General features: G+C 46.3%; 1 protein-coding gene across 2 annotated transcripts in view; it reads left to right on the forward strand.

Annotated features, from left to right (window-relative positions):
* Positions 1-16480, forward strand: part of fmn2b (formin 2b) — a 150307-nt gene that overhangs the window by 110579 nt on the left and 23248 nt on the right. For both annotated transcript variants that reach the window (XM_090218029.1, XM_090218030.1), the window contains one exon: positions 2037-2157. In XM_090218029.1, coding sequence (XP_090074155.1) covers positions 2037-2157 — 121 coding nt within the window. The remainder of the gene's footprint in view (positions 1-2036; positions 2158-16480) is intronic.

The raw sequence follows: 16480 nt of genomic DNA on the forward strand, positions 1-16480 counted from the left end.
AGACTCAGAGTAGGTAAACGGATGATCTCTGCATGTGCGGTTCCCACCGTGAAGCATGGAGGAGGTGGTGTGGGGAGCTTTGCTGGTGACACTGTGATTTATTTAGATTTCAAGGCATACTTAACCAGCATGGCTACCATAGCATTCTGCAGCAATACATCATCCCATCTGGTTTGCGCTTAGTGGGACTATCATTTGTTCTTCAACAGGACAATGATGCAACACACCTCCAGGCTGTGTAAGGGCTATTTGACCAAGAACGAGAGTGATGGACTACTGCATCCGATGACTTGGCCTCCACAATCACCTGACCTCGACCCAATTGAGATGAGTTGGACCGCAGAGTGAAGAAAAATCAGCCAACAAGTGCTCCGCACATGTGGGAACTCTTTCAAGGCTGTTGGAAAAGCATTCCTCATGAAGCTGGTTGAGAGAATGCCAAGAGTGTGCTAAGCTGTCATCAAGGCAAAGGGTGGCTACTTTGAAGAATCTAAAATATATTTTGATTTAACACTTTTTTGATTACTACATGATTCCATATGTGTTTCATAGTTTTGATGTCTTCAGTATTATTTTACTGTTGAAAATAGATGTAGAGTGGGTCAGGGTAGAAATTTACTAACTCTACTACCCTAACCCACTCTACTTCCCTAACCCACTCTACATGATCTAACTCTACTACCCTAACCCACTCTACTACCCTAACCCACTCTACTACCCTAACCCACTCTACTACCCTAACCCACTCTACTACCCTAACCCACTCTACTACCCTAACCCACTCTACTACCCTAACCCACTCTACTACCCTAACCCACTCTACGTGATCTAACTCTACTACCCTAACCCACTCTACGTGATCTAACACTACTACCCTAACCCACTCTACGTGAACTAACTCTACTACCCTAACCCACTCTACTACCCTAACCCACTCTACTACCCTAACCCACTCTACGTGATCTAACTCTACTACCCTAACCCACTCTACTACCCTAACCCACTCTACGTGAACTAACTCTACTACCCTAACCCACTCTACGTGAACTAACTCTACTACCCTAACCCACTCTACGTGATCTAACTCTACTACCCTAACCCACTCTACTACCCTAACCCACTCTACTACCCTAACCCACTCTACTACCCTAACCCACTCTACGTGATCTAACTCTACTACCCTAACCCACTCTACTACCCTAACCCACTCTACTACCCTAACCCACTCTACTACCCTAACCCACTCTACTACCCTAACCCACTCTACTACCCTAACCCACTCTACTACCCTAACCCACTCTACTACCCTAACCCACTCTACGTGATTTAACTCTACTACCCTAACCCACTCTACTACCCTAACCCACTCTACTACCCTAACCCACTCTACTACCCTAACCCACTCTACTACCCTAACCCACTCTACTACCCTAACCCACTCTACGTGATCTAACTCTACTACCCTAACCCACTCTACGTGATCTAACTCTACGTGATCTAACTCTACTACCCTAACCCACTCTACGTGATCTAACTCTACGTGATCTAACTCTACTACCCTAACCCACTCTACGTGATCTAACTCTACGTGATCTAACTCTACTACCCTAACCCACTCTACGTGATCTAACTCTACGTGATCTAACTCTACTACCCTAACCCACTCTACGTGATCTAACTCTACGTGATCTAACTCTACTACCCTAACCCACTCTACGTGATCTAACTCTACGTGATCTAACTCTACTACCCTAACCCACTCTACGTGATCTAACTCTACGTGATCTAACTCTACTACCCTAACCCACTCTACGTGATCTAACTCTACGTGATCTAACTCTACTACCCTAACCCACTCTACGTGATCTAACTCTACGTGATCTAACTCTACTACCCTAACCCACTCTACGTGATCTAACTCTACGTGATCTAACTCTACTACCCTAACCCACTCTACTTGATCTAACTCTATTAACCCCTCTGCTTTATCTAATGCTCTGTGCTCTAAGGACTAAGGTCATGTCATGTGTTGTCAGGACGCCGGCAGGGAGACGTGCCTCTACCCTCTCCCTGAGCCCCAGGATCTGTTCCAGGCTTCACAGATGAAGTTTGAGGACTTTCAGAAGGACCTGACCAGGCTGAAGAAGGACCTTCGAGGTAACTGCACTGAACCAAAATATAAACACATCCATATCAAAGATTTGACTGAGTTCACAGGTCATATGAGGAAATCAGTCACATGAAATAAATACATTAGGCCCTAATCTAAGGATTTCACATGACTGGGAATACAGATATGTAGTATATCTGTGACCAACATACACATGACTGAATACAGTCTGTTGGTCACAGATATACTACATGACTGGGAATACAGTCTGTTGGTCACAGATATACTACATGACTGGGAATACAGATATGTGTATGTTGGTCACAGATATACTACATGACTGGGAATACAGTCTGTTGGTCACAGATATACTACATGACTGGGAATACAGTCTGTTGGTCACAGATACACTACATGACTGGGAATACAGTCTGTTGGTCACAGATACACTACATGACTGAATACAGTCTGTTGGTCACAGATATACTACATGACTGGGAATACAGTCTGTTGGTCACAGATATACTACATGACTGATAATACAGTCTGTTGGTCACAGATATACTACATGACTGGGAATACAGTCTGTTGGTCACAGATATACTACATGACTGATAATACAGTCTGTTGGTCACAGATATACTACATGACTGGGAATACAGTCTGTTGGTCACAGATATACTACATGACTAGGAATACAGTCTGTTGGTCACAGATACACTACATGACTGGGAATACAGTCTGTTGGTCACAGATATACTACATGACTGGGAATACAGATATGTAGTATATCTGTGACCAACATACACATGACTGAATACAGTCTGTTGGTCACAGATATACTACATGACTGGGAATACAGTCTGTTGGTCACAGATATACTACATGACTGGGAGTACAGTCTGTTGGTCACAGATATACTACATGACTGGGAATACAGTCTGTTGGTCACAGATACACTACATGACTGGGAATACAGATATGTAGTATATCTGTGACCAACATACACATGACTGAATACAGTCTGTTGGTCACAGATATACTACATGACTGGGAATACAGTCTGTTGGTCACAGATACACTACATGACTGAGAATACAGTCTGTTGGTCACAGATACACCACATGACTGGGAATACAGTCTGTTGGTCACAGATATACTACATGACTGGGAATACAGTCTGTTGGTCACAGATATACTACATGACTGGGAATACAGTCTGTTGGTCACAGATACACCACATGACTGGGAATACAGTCTGTTGGTCACAGATACACCACATGACTGGGAATACAGTCTGTTGGTCACAGATATACTACATGACTGGGAATACAGTCTGTTGGTCACAGATACACCACATGACTGGGAATACAGTCTGTTGGTCACAGATATACTACATGACTGGGAATACAGTCTGTTGGTCACAGATACACTACATGACTGGGAATACAGTCTGTTGGTCACAGATACTTTTGGTCATGAAGTGTATGTGAACACCTGCTCGTCGAACATCTCACTCCAAAATCATCTGCATTAATTAATATGGAGTTGGTGCCCCCCCCCCTTTGCTGCTATAACAGCCTCCACTCTTCTGGGAAGGCTTTCCACTAGATGTTGAAACATTGCTGGTAGGGGACTTGCTTCTACTCAGCCTAAAGCATTTGTGAAGTCAGGCACTGATGTTGGGCGATTAGGCCTGGCTCGCAGTCGGCGTTCCAATTCATCCCAAAGGTGTTGGATGTCATTGTATGCTGTAGCGTTAACATTTCCCTTCACTGGAACTAACAGCCCCGGACCATTATTCCATTATTCCTCATACACCAAACTTTACAGTTGATACCATGCATTGGGGAAGGTAACGTTCTCCTGGCATCCGCCAAACTTTACAGTTGGTACCATGCATTGGGGAAGGTAACGTTCTCCTAGCATCCGCCAAACCCAGATTTGTCCGTCGGTCTGCCAGATGGTGAAGCGTGATTCATCACTCCAGAGAACGCGTTTCCTCTGCTCCAGAATCCAATGGCGGTGAGCTTTACACCCCTCCAGCCGACGCTTGTCTTTGTAAATGGTGATCTTAGGCTTGTGTGTGGCTGCTGCCTCTCCAAGCCTCCCCCACCTCTACTAGGCCCTCCCTCCCCTACCTCCCTGGTGTTCCAGAACACAGCTTCTAATGCCAGCCAGGCCAGGGAGAGAGTTGCACCAGGCTTGTTTGTGTAGTGTTCAGCTCTCTGAAAAGCCCACTCCTAGGCCCTCTGCTTGTTTGTGTAGTGTTCAGCTCTCTGAAAAGCCCACTCCTAGGCCCTCTGCTTGTTTGTGTAGTGTACAGCTTTCTGAAAAGCCCACTCCTAGGCCCTCTGCTTGTTTGTGTAGTGTACAGCTCTCTGAAAAGCCCACTCCTATACCACGCCTGTATGTTTCTCCTAGGCCCTCTGCTTGTTTGTGTAGTGTACAGCTCTCTGAAAAGCCCACTCCTAGGCCCTCTGCTTGTTTGTGTAGTGTTCAGCTCTCTGAAAAGCCCACTCCTAGGCCCTCTGCTTGTTTGTGTAGTGTACAGCTCTCTGAAAAGCCCACTCCTATACCACGCCTGTATGTTTCTCCTAGGCCCTCTGCTTGTTTGTGTAGTGTACAGCTCTCTGAAAAGCCCACTCCTATACCACGCCTGTATGTTTCTCCTAGGCCCTCTGCTTGTTTGTGTAGTGTTCAGCTCTCTGAAAAGCCCACTCCTAGGCCCTCTGCTTGTTTGTGTAGTGTACAGCTCTCTGAAAAGCCCACTCCTAGGCCCTCTGCTTGTTTGTGTAGTGTTCAGCTCTCTGAAAAGCCCACTCCTATACCACGCCTGTATGTTTCTCCGTAGGCCCTCTGCTTGTTTGTGTAGTGTACAGCTCTCTGAAAAGCCCACTCCTATACCACGCCTGTGTGTTTCTCCGTAGGCCCTCTGCTTGTTTGTGTAGTGTACAGCTCTCTGAAAAGCCCACTCCTATACCACGCCTGTATGTTTCTCCTAGGCCCTCTGCTTGTTTGTGTAGTGTACAGCTCTCTGAAAAGCCCACTCCTATACCACGCCTGTATGTTTCTCCGTAGGCCCTCTGCGTGTTTGACCGTTACCTTGTCCTCATGATTGCTCATCATACAGGGGTGGCTTGAATTATTATGCTAATTATCCAGGGAGCTTCAGACATAAGGACTCCACTTCATGTGTAAATATTGATGTAAATGTAGTGTACAGCGCTGGCAGAGAACAGGGCTTTGAACACAGTGTGTAAACTACAAGTTATTTCCTGAAGGTCAAGCATTTAGAAGGCTGGAAGTTGTTAACACATTGGAAATGGTAAACAGATCTTTCTCTCTTTTTCAAAGTCACTCTGTCATCCTCTCTCTCTCTCTCTCTCACTCCCTTTCTCTCTCTAACTCGCTCCCTTTCTTTCTCTCTCTCTCTCTCGCTCCCTTTCTCTCTCTCTCTCTCTCTCTCACTCCCTTTCTCGCTTTCTCTCAAAACACTTTTTTAAAGAAAAGACTTCTCACTCTGTTCCCGCTATAATTTTTTTAATTCCTGGACTGTTCTCGTCCCCACGTCTGTCTTATCAACCAACCAGATGAAACCTGACCCGTCTACGCTGAGGTCACTGCTGTCACAGCCCCTCGCGCAGGCCAGGGAGAGGTCAGGGCAGCAGGCTATTTCAGGACAGAACCAGATCAGGGTCATTTGGCGTAATTGGCTTGGGCCAATTTCTCTCTGATTCTTAGTTGTTTTTTTATGTGGTTCCAAGCAGCTCATTAAATGATGAGTTGAGGAAGCAGGAGAGAGTTGTGTAAACACATCCTAGTTTCTACCCTGAACTCTGACAGCTTGGTTTGCATCCCAAATGCCACTCTATTCCCTAACCTTGTGCACTATATAGGGCTGTAGTATGAAGTAGTGCACTATATAGGGAATAGGGCTGTAGTATAGAGTAGTGTACTATATAGGGAATAGGGCTGTAGTATAAAGTAGTGCACTATATAGGGAATAGGGCTGTAGTATAGAGTAGTGCACTATATAGGGAATAGGGCTGTAGTATAAAGTAGTGCACTATATAGGGAATAGGGCTGTAGTATAAAGTAGTGCACTATATAGGGAATAGGGCTGTAGTATAGAGTAGTGCACTATATAGGGAATAGGGCTGTAGTATAAAGTAGTGTACTATATAGGGAATAGGGCTGTAGTATAGAGTAGTGCACTATATAGGGAATAGGGCTGTAGTATAAAGTAGTGCACTATATAGGGAATAGGGCTGTAGTATAAAGTAGTGCACTATATAGGGTATAGGGCTGTAGTATAAAGTAGTGCACTATATAGGGAATAGGGCTGTAGTATAGAGTAGTGCACTATATAGGGAATAGGGCTGTAGTATAAAGTAGTGCACTATATAGGGAATAGGGCTGTAGTATAAAGTAGTGCACTATATAGGGAATAGGGCTGTAGTATAAAGTAGTGTACTATATAGGGAATAGGGCTGTAGTATAAAGTAGTGCACTATATAGGGAATAGGGCTGTAGTATAAAGTAGTGCACTATATAGGGAATAGGGCTGTAGTATAAAGTAGTGCACTATATAGGGAATAGGGCTGTAGTATAAAGTAGTGCACTATATAGGGAATAGGGCTGTAGTATAGAGTAGTGCACTATATAGGGAATAGGGCTGTAGTATAGAGTAGTGCACTATATAGGGAATAGGGCTGTAGTGCACTATATAGGGAATAGGGCTGTAGTATAGAGTAGTGCACTATATAGGGAATAGGGCTGTAGTATAGAGTAATGCACTATATAGGGAATAGGGCTGTAGTGCACTATATAGGGAATAGGGCTGTAGTATAGAGTAGTGCACTATATAGGGAATAGGGCTGTAGTATAGAGTAGTGCACTATATAGGGAATAGGGCTGTAGTGCACTATATAGGGAATAGGGCTGTAGTGCACTATATAGGGAATAGGGCTGTAGTATAGAGTAGTGTACTATATAGGGAATAGGGCTGTAGTATAAAGTAGTGCACTATATAGGGAATAGGGCTGTAGTGTACTATATAGGGAATAGGGCTGTAGTATAGAGTAGTGTACTATATAGGGAATAGGGCTGTAGTATAAAGTAGTGCACTATATAGGGAATAGGGCTGTAGTGTAAAGTAGTGCACTATATAGGGAATAGGGCTGTAGTATAAAGTAGTGCACTATATAGGGAATAGGGCTGTAGTATAGAGTAGTGCACTATATAGGGAATAGGGCTGTAGTATAGAGTAGTGCACTATATAGGGAATAGGGCTGTAGTATAGAGTAGTGCACTATATAGGGAATAGGGCTGTAGTGTAAAGTAGTGCACTATATAGGGAATAGGGCTGTAGTATAAAGTAGTGTACTATATAGGGAATAGGGCTGTAGTATAGAGTAGTGCACTATATAGGGAATAGGGCTGTAGTGCACTATATAGGGAATAGGGCTGTAGTGCACTATATAGGGAATAGGGCTGTAGTGCACTATATAGGGAATAGGGCTGTAGTATAGAGTAGTGCACTATATAGGGAATAGGGCTGTAGTATAAAGTAGTGCACTATATAGGGAATAGGGCTGTAGTATAAAGTAGTGCACTATATAGGGAATAGGGCTGTAGTATAAAGTAGTGCACTATATAGGAATAGGGCTGTAGTATAAAGTAGTGCACTATATAGGGAATAGGGCTGTAGTATAAAGTAGTGCACTATATAGGGAATAGGGCTGTAGTATAGAGTAGTGCACTATATAGGGAATAGGGCTGTAGTATAGAGTAGTGCACTATATAGGGAATAGGGCTGTAGTATAGAGTAGTGTACTATATAGGGAATAGGGCTGTAGTATAGAGTAGTGTACTATATAGGGAATAGGGCTGTAGTATAGAGTAGTGCACTATATAGGGAATAAAGCTGTAGTATAGAGTAGTGTACTATATAGGGCTGTAGTATAGAGTAGTGCACTATGGAGAAGGGCTGTAGTATAAAGTAGTGCACTATGGAGAAGGGCTGTAGTATAGAGTAGTGCACTATGGAGAAGGGCTGTAGTATAGAGTAGTGCACTATGGAGAAGGGCTGTAGTATAGAGTAGTGCACTATGGAGAAGGGCTGTAGTATAAAGTAGTGCACTATGGAGAAGGGCTGTAGTATAGAGTAGTGCACTATGGAGAAGGGCTGTAGTATAGAGTAGTGCACTATGGAGAAGGGCTGTAGTATAGAGTAGTGCACTATGGAGAAGGGCTGTAGTATAGAGTAGTGCACTATGGAGAAGGGCTGTAGTATAGAGTAGTGCACTATGGAGAAGGGCTGTAGTATAGAGTAGTGCACTATGGAGAAGGGCTGTAGTATAGAGTAGTGTACTATGGAGAAGGGCTGTAGTATAGAGTAGTGCACTATGGAGAAGGGCTGTAGTATAGAGTAGTGCACTATGGAGAAGGGCTGTAGTATAGAGTAGTGCACTATGGAGAAGGGCCACGTGTTTTTATCTTTTAAATAGATATACTATTATCACTGACCTCGATTTAGACATCATCTCTGACTCAGCTGTTCCACTGTTCATACCGGACCATAATCCTTTGCTCCATGGGCTACCAAAACGCTGCAGGTGTAGACGTGGGATGATGAGGTGGGGTGAAATTGGAGGCGAAGAGAGAACCGAATAGCGCTCCCCTCCGTTCGATTGGCCAATGTCCAGTCACTCAGGAATGAGATGGATGAGCGTTGTCCGAGAATCTTCTATCAGAGAGACTTGAACAATATAAAGTCTTTGTGAAACATGGCTGGATGAGGACGCTATGCTGCTAGTGTAACCGATGACAAATGGCTAGCTAGTTAGTCGTGGTGCGCGCTAATAGCTTTTCAATCGGTGACTTCACTCTCTGTGAGACCTTGAAGTAGTGGTTCCCCTTGCTCTGCAAGGGCCGCGGATTTTTGTGGAGCGATGCGTAACGATGCTTTGAGGGTGGCTGATGTCTGTGTGTGTAACGGATGTGAAACGGCTAGCTTAGTTAGCGTGGGCGCTAAGGGCCGCGGCTTTTGTGGAGCGATGGGTAACGACGCTTCGTAGGAGTCAGTTGTTGATGTGTGCAGAAGGTCCCTGGTTCGCGCCCGGGTATGGGCGAGGGGATGGTTTAAAATTATACTGTTACATGTGCAGTAGGGTCCCTGGTTCGAGCCCAGGTAGGGGCGAGGAGAGGAACGGAATCTATACTGTTACACTATAATATCGTACTCTGTGGATTCTCCATGAGTGGCAGGATCGGACCGCGGCTTCAGGAAAAACTGTTTCCCCATAAATAACTGGTGTGTTGCTTCAGGTTTGAAGGAAATCTTGTGCTTTTGATCACCTGGTTTTTAATGCTGGGTGACTTCAAACCGTCCCACCTCACGTCTACCAACACATCTCCTGTTCCCCTATGGGGCGTTAACTCCAGACCACCTGTATCCTACCAAAACATCTCCTGTTCCCCTATGGGGCGTTAACTCCAGACCTCCTGTATCCTACCAACACATCTCCTGTTCCCCTATGGGGCGTTAACTCCAGACCACCTGTATCCTACCAACACATCTCCTGTTCCCCTATGGGGCGTTAACTCCAGACCACCTGTATCCTACCAACACATCTCCTGTTCCCCTATGGGGCGTTAACTCCAGACCACCTGTATCCTACCAACACATCTCCTGTTCCCCTATGGGGCGTTAACTCCAGACCACCTGTATCCTACCAACACATCTCCTGTTCCCCTATGGGGCGTTAACTCCAGACCACCTGTATCCTACCAACACATCTCCTGTTCCCCTATGGGGCGTTAACTCCAGACCCCCTGTATCCTACCAACACATCTCCTGTTAAAACCCCAGACCCCCTGTATCCTACCAACACATCTCCTGTTAAAACCCCAGACCACCTGTATCCTACCAACACATCTCCTGTTAAAACCCCAGACCACCTGTATCCTACCAACACATCTCCTGTTAAAACCCCAGACCACCTGTATCCTACCAACACATCTCCTGTTAAAACCCCAGACCACCTGTATCCTACCAACACATCTCCTGTTAAAACCCCAGACCACCTGTATCCTACCAACACATCTCCTGTTAAAACCCCAGACCACCTGTATCCTACCAACACATCTCCTGTTCCCCTATGGGGCGTTAACTCCAGACCCCCTGTATCCTACCAACACATCTCCTGTTCCCCTATGGGGCGTTAACTCCAGACCCCCTGTATCCTACCAACACATCTCCTGTTAAAACCCCAGACCCCCTGTATCCTACCAACACATCTCCTGTTAAAACCCCAGACCACCTGTATCCTACCAACACATCTCCTGTTAAAACCCCAGACCACCTGTATCCTACCAACACATCTCCTGTTAAAACCCCAGACCACCTGTATCCTACCAACACATCTCCTGTTAAAACCCCAGACCACCTGTATCCTACCAACACATCTCCTGTTAAAACCCCAGACCACCTGTATCCTACCAACACATCTCCTGTTAAAACCCCAGACCACCTGTATCCTACCAACACATCTCCTGTTAAAACTCCAGACCCCCTGTATCCTACCAACACATCTCCTGTTAAAACTCCAGACCACCTGTATCCTACCAACAGAAACGCATTCAAGGCACTCCCTCGTCCTCCCTTCGGGCAAATCTTACCGTGACTCCATTCTCCTGCTTCCTGTTTACAAACAAAAGCTTAAACAGGATGTACCAGTGACGCACTCCAATACAGAAGTGGTCGGACAAAGCAGACCCGCTTACAATGAACGTGACACATACAAGAAGTCTACAACCTCTGAGTCTGCAAACCTGTAGAAAGGCAATATAGGAGGAAAAAGGCATCCTATTACACCGACTATGAAGCTTGTCGTATATGTGACTGGGTCTTTCAGACGGTAATGGATTACAAAGGGAAACCATGAAGCCATGAACTTCCCATGGACACAAAACTCCCAAACGAGCTATATGTCTTTTTATGCTCTCTTTGAGGAATATAACACTGTGCCTTGAAAAAGCCCCTGCTTTTCCTGACGACTGTGTGATCTCGCTCTCCGTGGCCGATGTGAGCAAAACGTTTAAACAGGTTAACAATCAATCAATCAATCAAATGTATTGAAATCCCTTCTTACATCAGCTGATATCTCAAAGTGCTGTACAGAAACACAGCCTAAAACCCCAAACAGGAAGCAGTGCAGGTGTAGAAGCACGGTGGCTAGGAAAAAACTCCCTAGAAAGGCCAGAACCTAGGAAGAAACCTAGAGAGGAACCAGGCTAGGAAAAACTCCCTAGAAAGGCCAGAACCTAGGAAGAAACCTAGATAGGAACCAGGCTAGGAAAACCTCCCTAGAAAGGCCAGAACCTAGGAAGAAACCTAGAGAGGAACCGGACTAGGAAAAAACCTCCCTAGAAAGGCCAGAACCTAGGAAGAAACCTAGAGGAACCGGACTAGGAAAACCTCCCTAGAAAGGCCAGAACCTAGGAAGAAACCTAGAGAGGAACCGGACTAGGAAAAAACCTCCCTAGAAAGGCCAGAACCTAGGAAGAAACCTAGAGGAACCGGACTAGGAAAACCTCCCTAGAAAGGCCAGAACCTAGGAAGAAACCTAGATAGGAACCAGGCTAGGAAAACCTCCCTAGAAAGGCCAGAACCTAGGAAGAAACCTAGAGGAACCAGGCTAGGAAAACCTCCCTAGAAAGGCCAGAACCTAGGAAGAAACCTAGAGAGGAACCAGGCTAGGAAAACCTCCCTAGAAAGTCCAGAACCTAGGAAGAAACCTAGATAGGAACCAGGCTAGGAAAACCTCCCTAGAAAGGCCAGAACCTAGGAAGAAACCTAGAGGAACCAGGCTAGGATAACCTCCCTAGAAAGGCCAGAACCTAGGAAGAAACCTAGAGGAACCAGGCTAGGAAAACCTCCCTAGAAAGTCCAGAACCTAGGAAGAAACCTAGAGAGGAACCAGGCTAGGAAAACCTCCCTAGAAAGGCCAGAACCTAGGAAGAAACCTAGAGAGGAACCAGGCTAGGAAAACCTCCCTAGAAAGGCTGCCGTGCCAGATGGAATATCAGGGCGGGTTCTCAAATTATCCGCCGACCTTCTGGCAGGTGTCGACAGACATTTTCACTCTCTCGTTGTCCAAGTCTGTAATTCCAACGTGTCAACCTGACCGCCATTGTCCCTGTTCCCAAGAGCTCCAAGGTAACCTACCTACCTTACTATCGCCCTGTAGCACTCATGTATAATAAGGAAGTGGTTTGAAAGGCTGGTCATGAAGCACCATCATCCCAGACACACTAGACCCATTCCTATTCGTATACCGCCCTAACAGATCCACAGATAAATCTCAATTGCGCTTCACACTGCCCTCTCCCACCTGGACAATAAGGGAAATAACTACGTGATAGTACTGTTCATTGACTACAGCTCAGCGTTCAACACCATAGTCCCCTCCAAGCTCATCACTAAGCTAAGGTCCCTGGGACTAAACACCTCCCTCTGCGATTGACTTCCTGACAGGCCGCCCCCAGGTGGTGAGGCTAGGCAACACCTCCGTCACGCTGGCCCGCAACAAGGGGGCCCATCGGGTGTGTGCTTAGTTCCCTCATGTACTTCCTGTTCACCCACAACTGCGTGGCCATACATGACTCCAACACCATTAAGTTTTACTGACAACACAACGCTGGTAGGCCTGATCACCGGTGGCGATGATTCAGCCTATAGGGAGGGAGGTCAGAGACTTAGCAGTGTGGTGCCAGGACAACAACCTCTCCCTCAACGTCAGTAAGGCCAAGGAGCTCTTCGAGGACTACAGGAGAAAGAGGGGAGAGCTTTAAGTTCCTTGTTGTCCACATCACCAATGATTTACCATGGTCCACACACACCACACAGTTTTCAGCCTCAGTAAGCCCCCTCTGTTCTGTAGCTATATGGTCCTCTCTCTTTCAGTAAGCCCTCTCTGTTCTGTAACTATATGGTCCTCTCTCTTTACAGTAAGCCCCCTCTGTTCTATAGCTATATGGTCCTCTCTCTTTCAGTAAGCCCTCTCTGTTCTGTAGCTATATGGTCCTCTCTCTTTACAGTAAGCCCCCTCTGTTCTGTAGCTAGATGGTCCTCTCTCTTTACAGTAAGCCCCCTCTGTTCTGTAGCTATATGGTCCTCTCTCTTTACAGTAAGCCCCCTCTGTTCTGTAGCTAGATGGTCCTCTACAGTAAGCTCTCTCTGTTCTGTAGCTAGATGGTCCTCTCTCTTTACAGTAAGCCCTCTCTGTTCTGTAGCTAGATGGTCCTCTCTCTTTACAGTAAGCCCTCTCTGTTCTGTAGCTAGATGGTCCTATCTCTTTACAGCAAGTCAAGAGGCTCAGATAATTGCTAGTTAAGGGCCTGGCTCAGCTGGGCAGCGGGCGTCTCTAAATCTTTCTGCACTTTCCCCCTCTCTCTCCCGCGTGTCGCTGGTCGGGCGACCTTGCGGTGCTGCTCGCAGTCAGACAGAACCATGTTCTGTTGGGGTTTAACTGTGGGGTTGTGCTACAGCGGAGGAGGATATTTACAGTACCAGAATAACCGGGTCTCTCCATCCGTCCCTCTTTGTTATATTGGTGGTCTTCAGAGGTGACAGTAGGCTGGGTCTGTATTACAGACAGATGGTGTCTAGCTTACTGATATGTGCTCAACCAGTGTGCTCCAGGAAGAACAACATGGCCCTCCCTGACACAGGCTAAAGGTCAGGTAGAGGGCGGTAATTGTCCAGCTGGGATTTAGATTGGACACTGACACTCTGACTCTAATTCATTATGGCCACTGATTGGTGCGTGACTCTCAGAGCTTCACAGAAGTTCTAGAATAGATTCCAGAATTCCACAGCAGGCATCAGTCTTCATTCAGGGGGAGGGGAGCAGGGGTTACCAGGGGCGACAGGGGTTACCAGGGGCGACAGGTGATGGGGTCAGAATGCAGTTGAATGATTTGCCTTCGCATCCACATGCAGTGCCTTGACAGAACTTCACAAAATCACATTGTATTTGTCACCTGTGCTGAAAACAACAGGTACATTGTACACAGATACAAACATTACGATTCTTACAAATGGACAATAAACATACTTTTCTACCACCTATTCTATACCTTACAGTGAAATACCTTCCAGTGAAAAGCTTGCTTATGAGCCCTTAACCAACAATGCAGTTTTAAGAAAAAAAAAATCTGTGCTATATACAGGGTGTGTGGAGGCTATATACAGGGTGTTACGGTACAGAGTCAATGTGGAGGCTATATACAGGGTGTTACGGTACAGAGTCAATGTGGAGGCTATATACAGGGTGTTACGGTACAGAGTCAATGTGGAGGCTATATACAGGGTGTTACGGTACAGAGTCAATGTGGAGGCTATATACAGGGTGTTACGGTACAGAGTCAATGTGGAGGCTATATACAGGGTGTTACGGTACAGAGTCAATGTGGAGGCTATATACAGGGTGTTACGGTACAGAGTCAATGTGGAGGCTATATACAGGGGGTACCGGTACAGAGTCAATGTGGAGGCTATATACAGGGGGTACCTGTACAGAGTCAATGTGGAGGCTATATACAGGAGGTACCGGTACAGAGTCAATGTGGAGGCTATATACAGGGTGTTACGGTACAGAGTCAATGTGGAGGCTATATACAGGGTGTTACGGTACAGAGTCAATGTGGAGGCTATATACAGGGGGTACCGGTACAGAGTCAATGTGGAGGCTATATACAGGGGGTACCGGTACAGAGTCAATGTGGAGGCTATATACAGGAGGTACCGGTACAGAGTCAATGTGGAGGCTATATACAGGGGGTACCGGTACAGAGTCAATGTGGAGGCTAAATACAGGGGGTACCGGTACAGAGTCAATGTGGAGGCTATATACAGGGGGTACCGGTACAGAGTCAATGTGGAGGCTATATACAGGGGGTACCGGTACAGAGTCAATGTGGAGGCTATATACAGGGGGTACCGGTACAGAGTCAATGTGGAGGCTATATACAGGGGGTACCGGTACAGAGTCAATGTGGAGGCTATATACAGGGGGTACCGGTACAGAGTCAATGTGGAGGCTATATACAGGGGGTACCGGTACAGAGTCAATGTGGAGGCTATATACAGGGGGTACCGGTACAGAGTCAATGTGGAGGCTATATACAGGGTGTACCGGTACAGAGTCAATGTGGAGGCTGTATACAGGGGGTACCGGTACAGAGTCAATGTGGAGGCTGTATACAGGGTGTTACGGTACAGAGTCAATGTGGAGGCTATATACAGGGGGTACCGGTACAGAGTCAATGTGGAGGCTGTATACAGGGGGTACCGGTACAGAGTCAATGTGGAGGCTATATACAGGGGGTACCGGTACAGAGTCAATGTGGAGGCTATATACAGGGTGTTACGGTACAGAGTCAATGTAGAGGCTATATACAGGGGGTACCGGTACAGAGTCAAAGTGCGAGGGCACCGGTGTCGAAGTAATTGAGATAATATGTACATGTAGGTAGTTATTAAAGTGACTATGCATAGATCATAACAGAGGGTAATAAACAGTAGTAGTAGTAGCAGCAGCAGCAGCATAGAAGTAACCTGCCTATGCAAATAGTCTGGGTAGTCATTTGATTAGCTGTACAGGAGTCTTATGGCTTGGGGGTAGAAGCTGTTTAGAAGCCTCTAGGACCTAGATTTGGCGCTCCGGTACCACTTGCCGTGTGGTAGCAGAGAGAACAGTCTATGGCTAGGGTGGTTGGAGTCTTTGACAAGTTGTAGGGCTCTGACACCGCCTGGTATAGAGGTCCTGGATGGCACTAAGCTTGGCCTCGGTGATGTACTGGCCCTCTGTAGTGCCTTGCGGTCGGAGGCTGAGCAGTTGCCAACCAGGCAGTGATTCAACCCGTCAAGATGCTCTCGATGGTGCAGATGTAAAACCTTTTGAGGATCTGAGGACCAAGACCCATGAGGATCAGCGTTGAGGATGTGTTACCTACCCTTAGAAATTGGGGGTCGGCCCATCAGGAAGTGCAGGATCCAGTTGCAGAGGGAGGTGTTTAGTCCCATGGTCCTTAGCGATGAGCTTTGAGGGCACTTTGGTGTTGAACGCTGAGCTGTAGTCAATGAATAACATTCTCACATAGCTGTTCCTTTTGTCCAGGTGGGAAAGGGCAGTGTGGAGTGCAATAGAGATTGTATCATCTGTGGATCTGTTGGGGCGGTTTGCAAATTGGAGTGGGTCTAGGGTTTCTGGGATGATGGTGTGAGGCATGACCAGCCTTTCAATTAATTTCATGGCAACAGATGTGAGTGCTACGGGTCGGTAGTAATTTAGGTAGGTT

Source organism: Oncorhynchus mykiss, chromosome 23, assembly GCF_057628025.1.
Source record: "Oncorhynchus mykiss isolate SJ-2025 chromosome 23, ASM5762802v1, whole genome shotgun sequence".
In the NCBI taxonomy this organism is placed as follows: domain Eukaryota; kingdom Metazoa; phylum Chordata; class Actinopteri; order Salmoniformes; family Salmonidae; genus Oncorhynchus; species Oncorhynchus mykiss.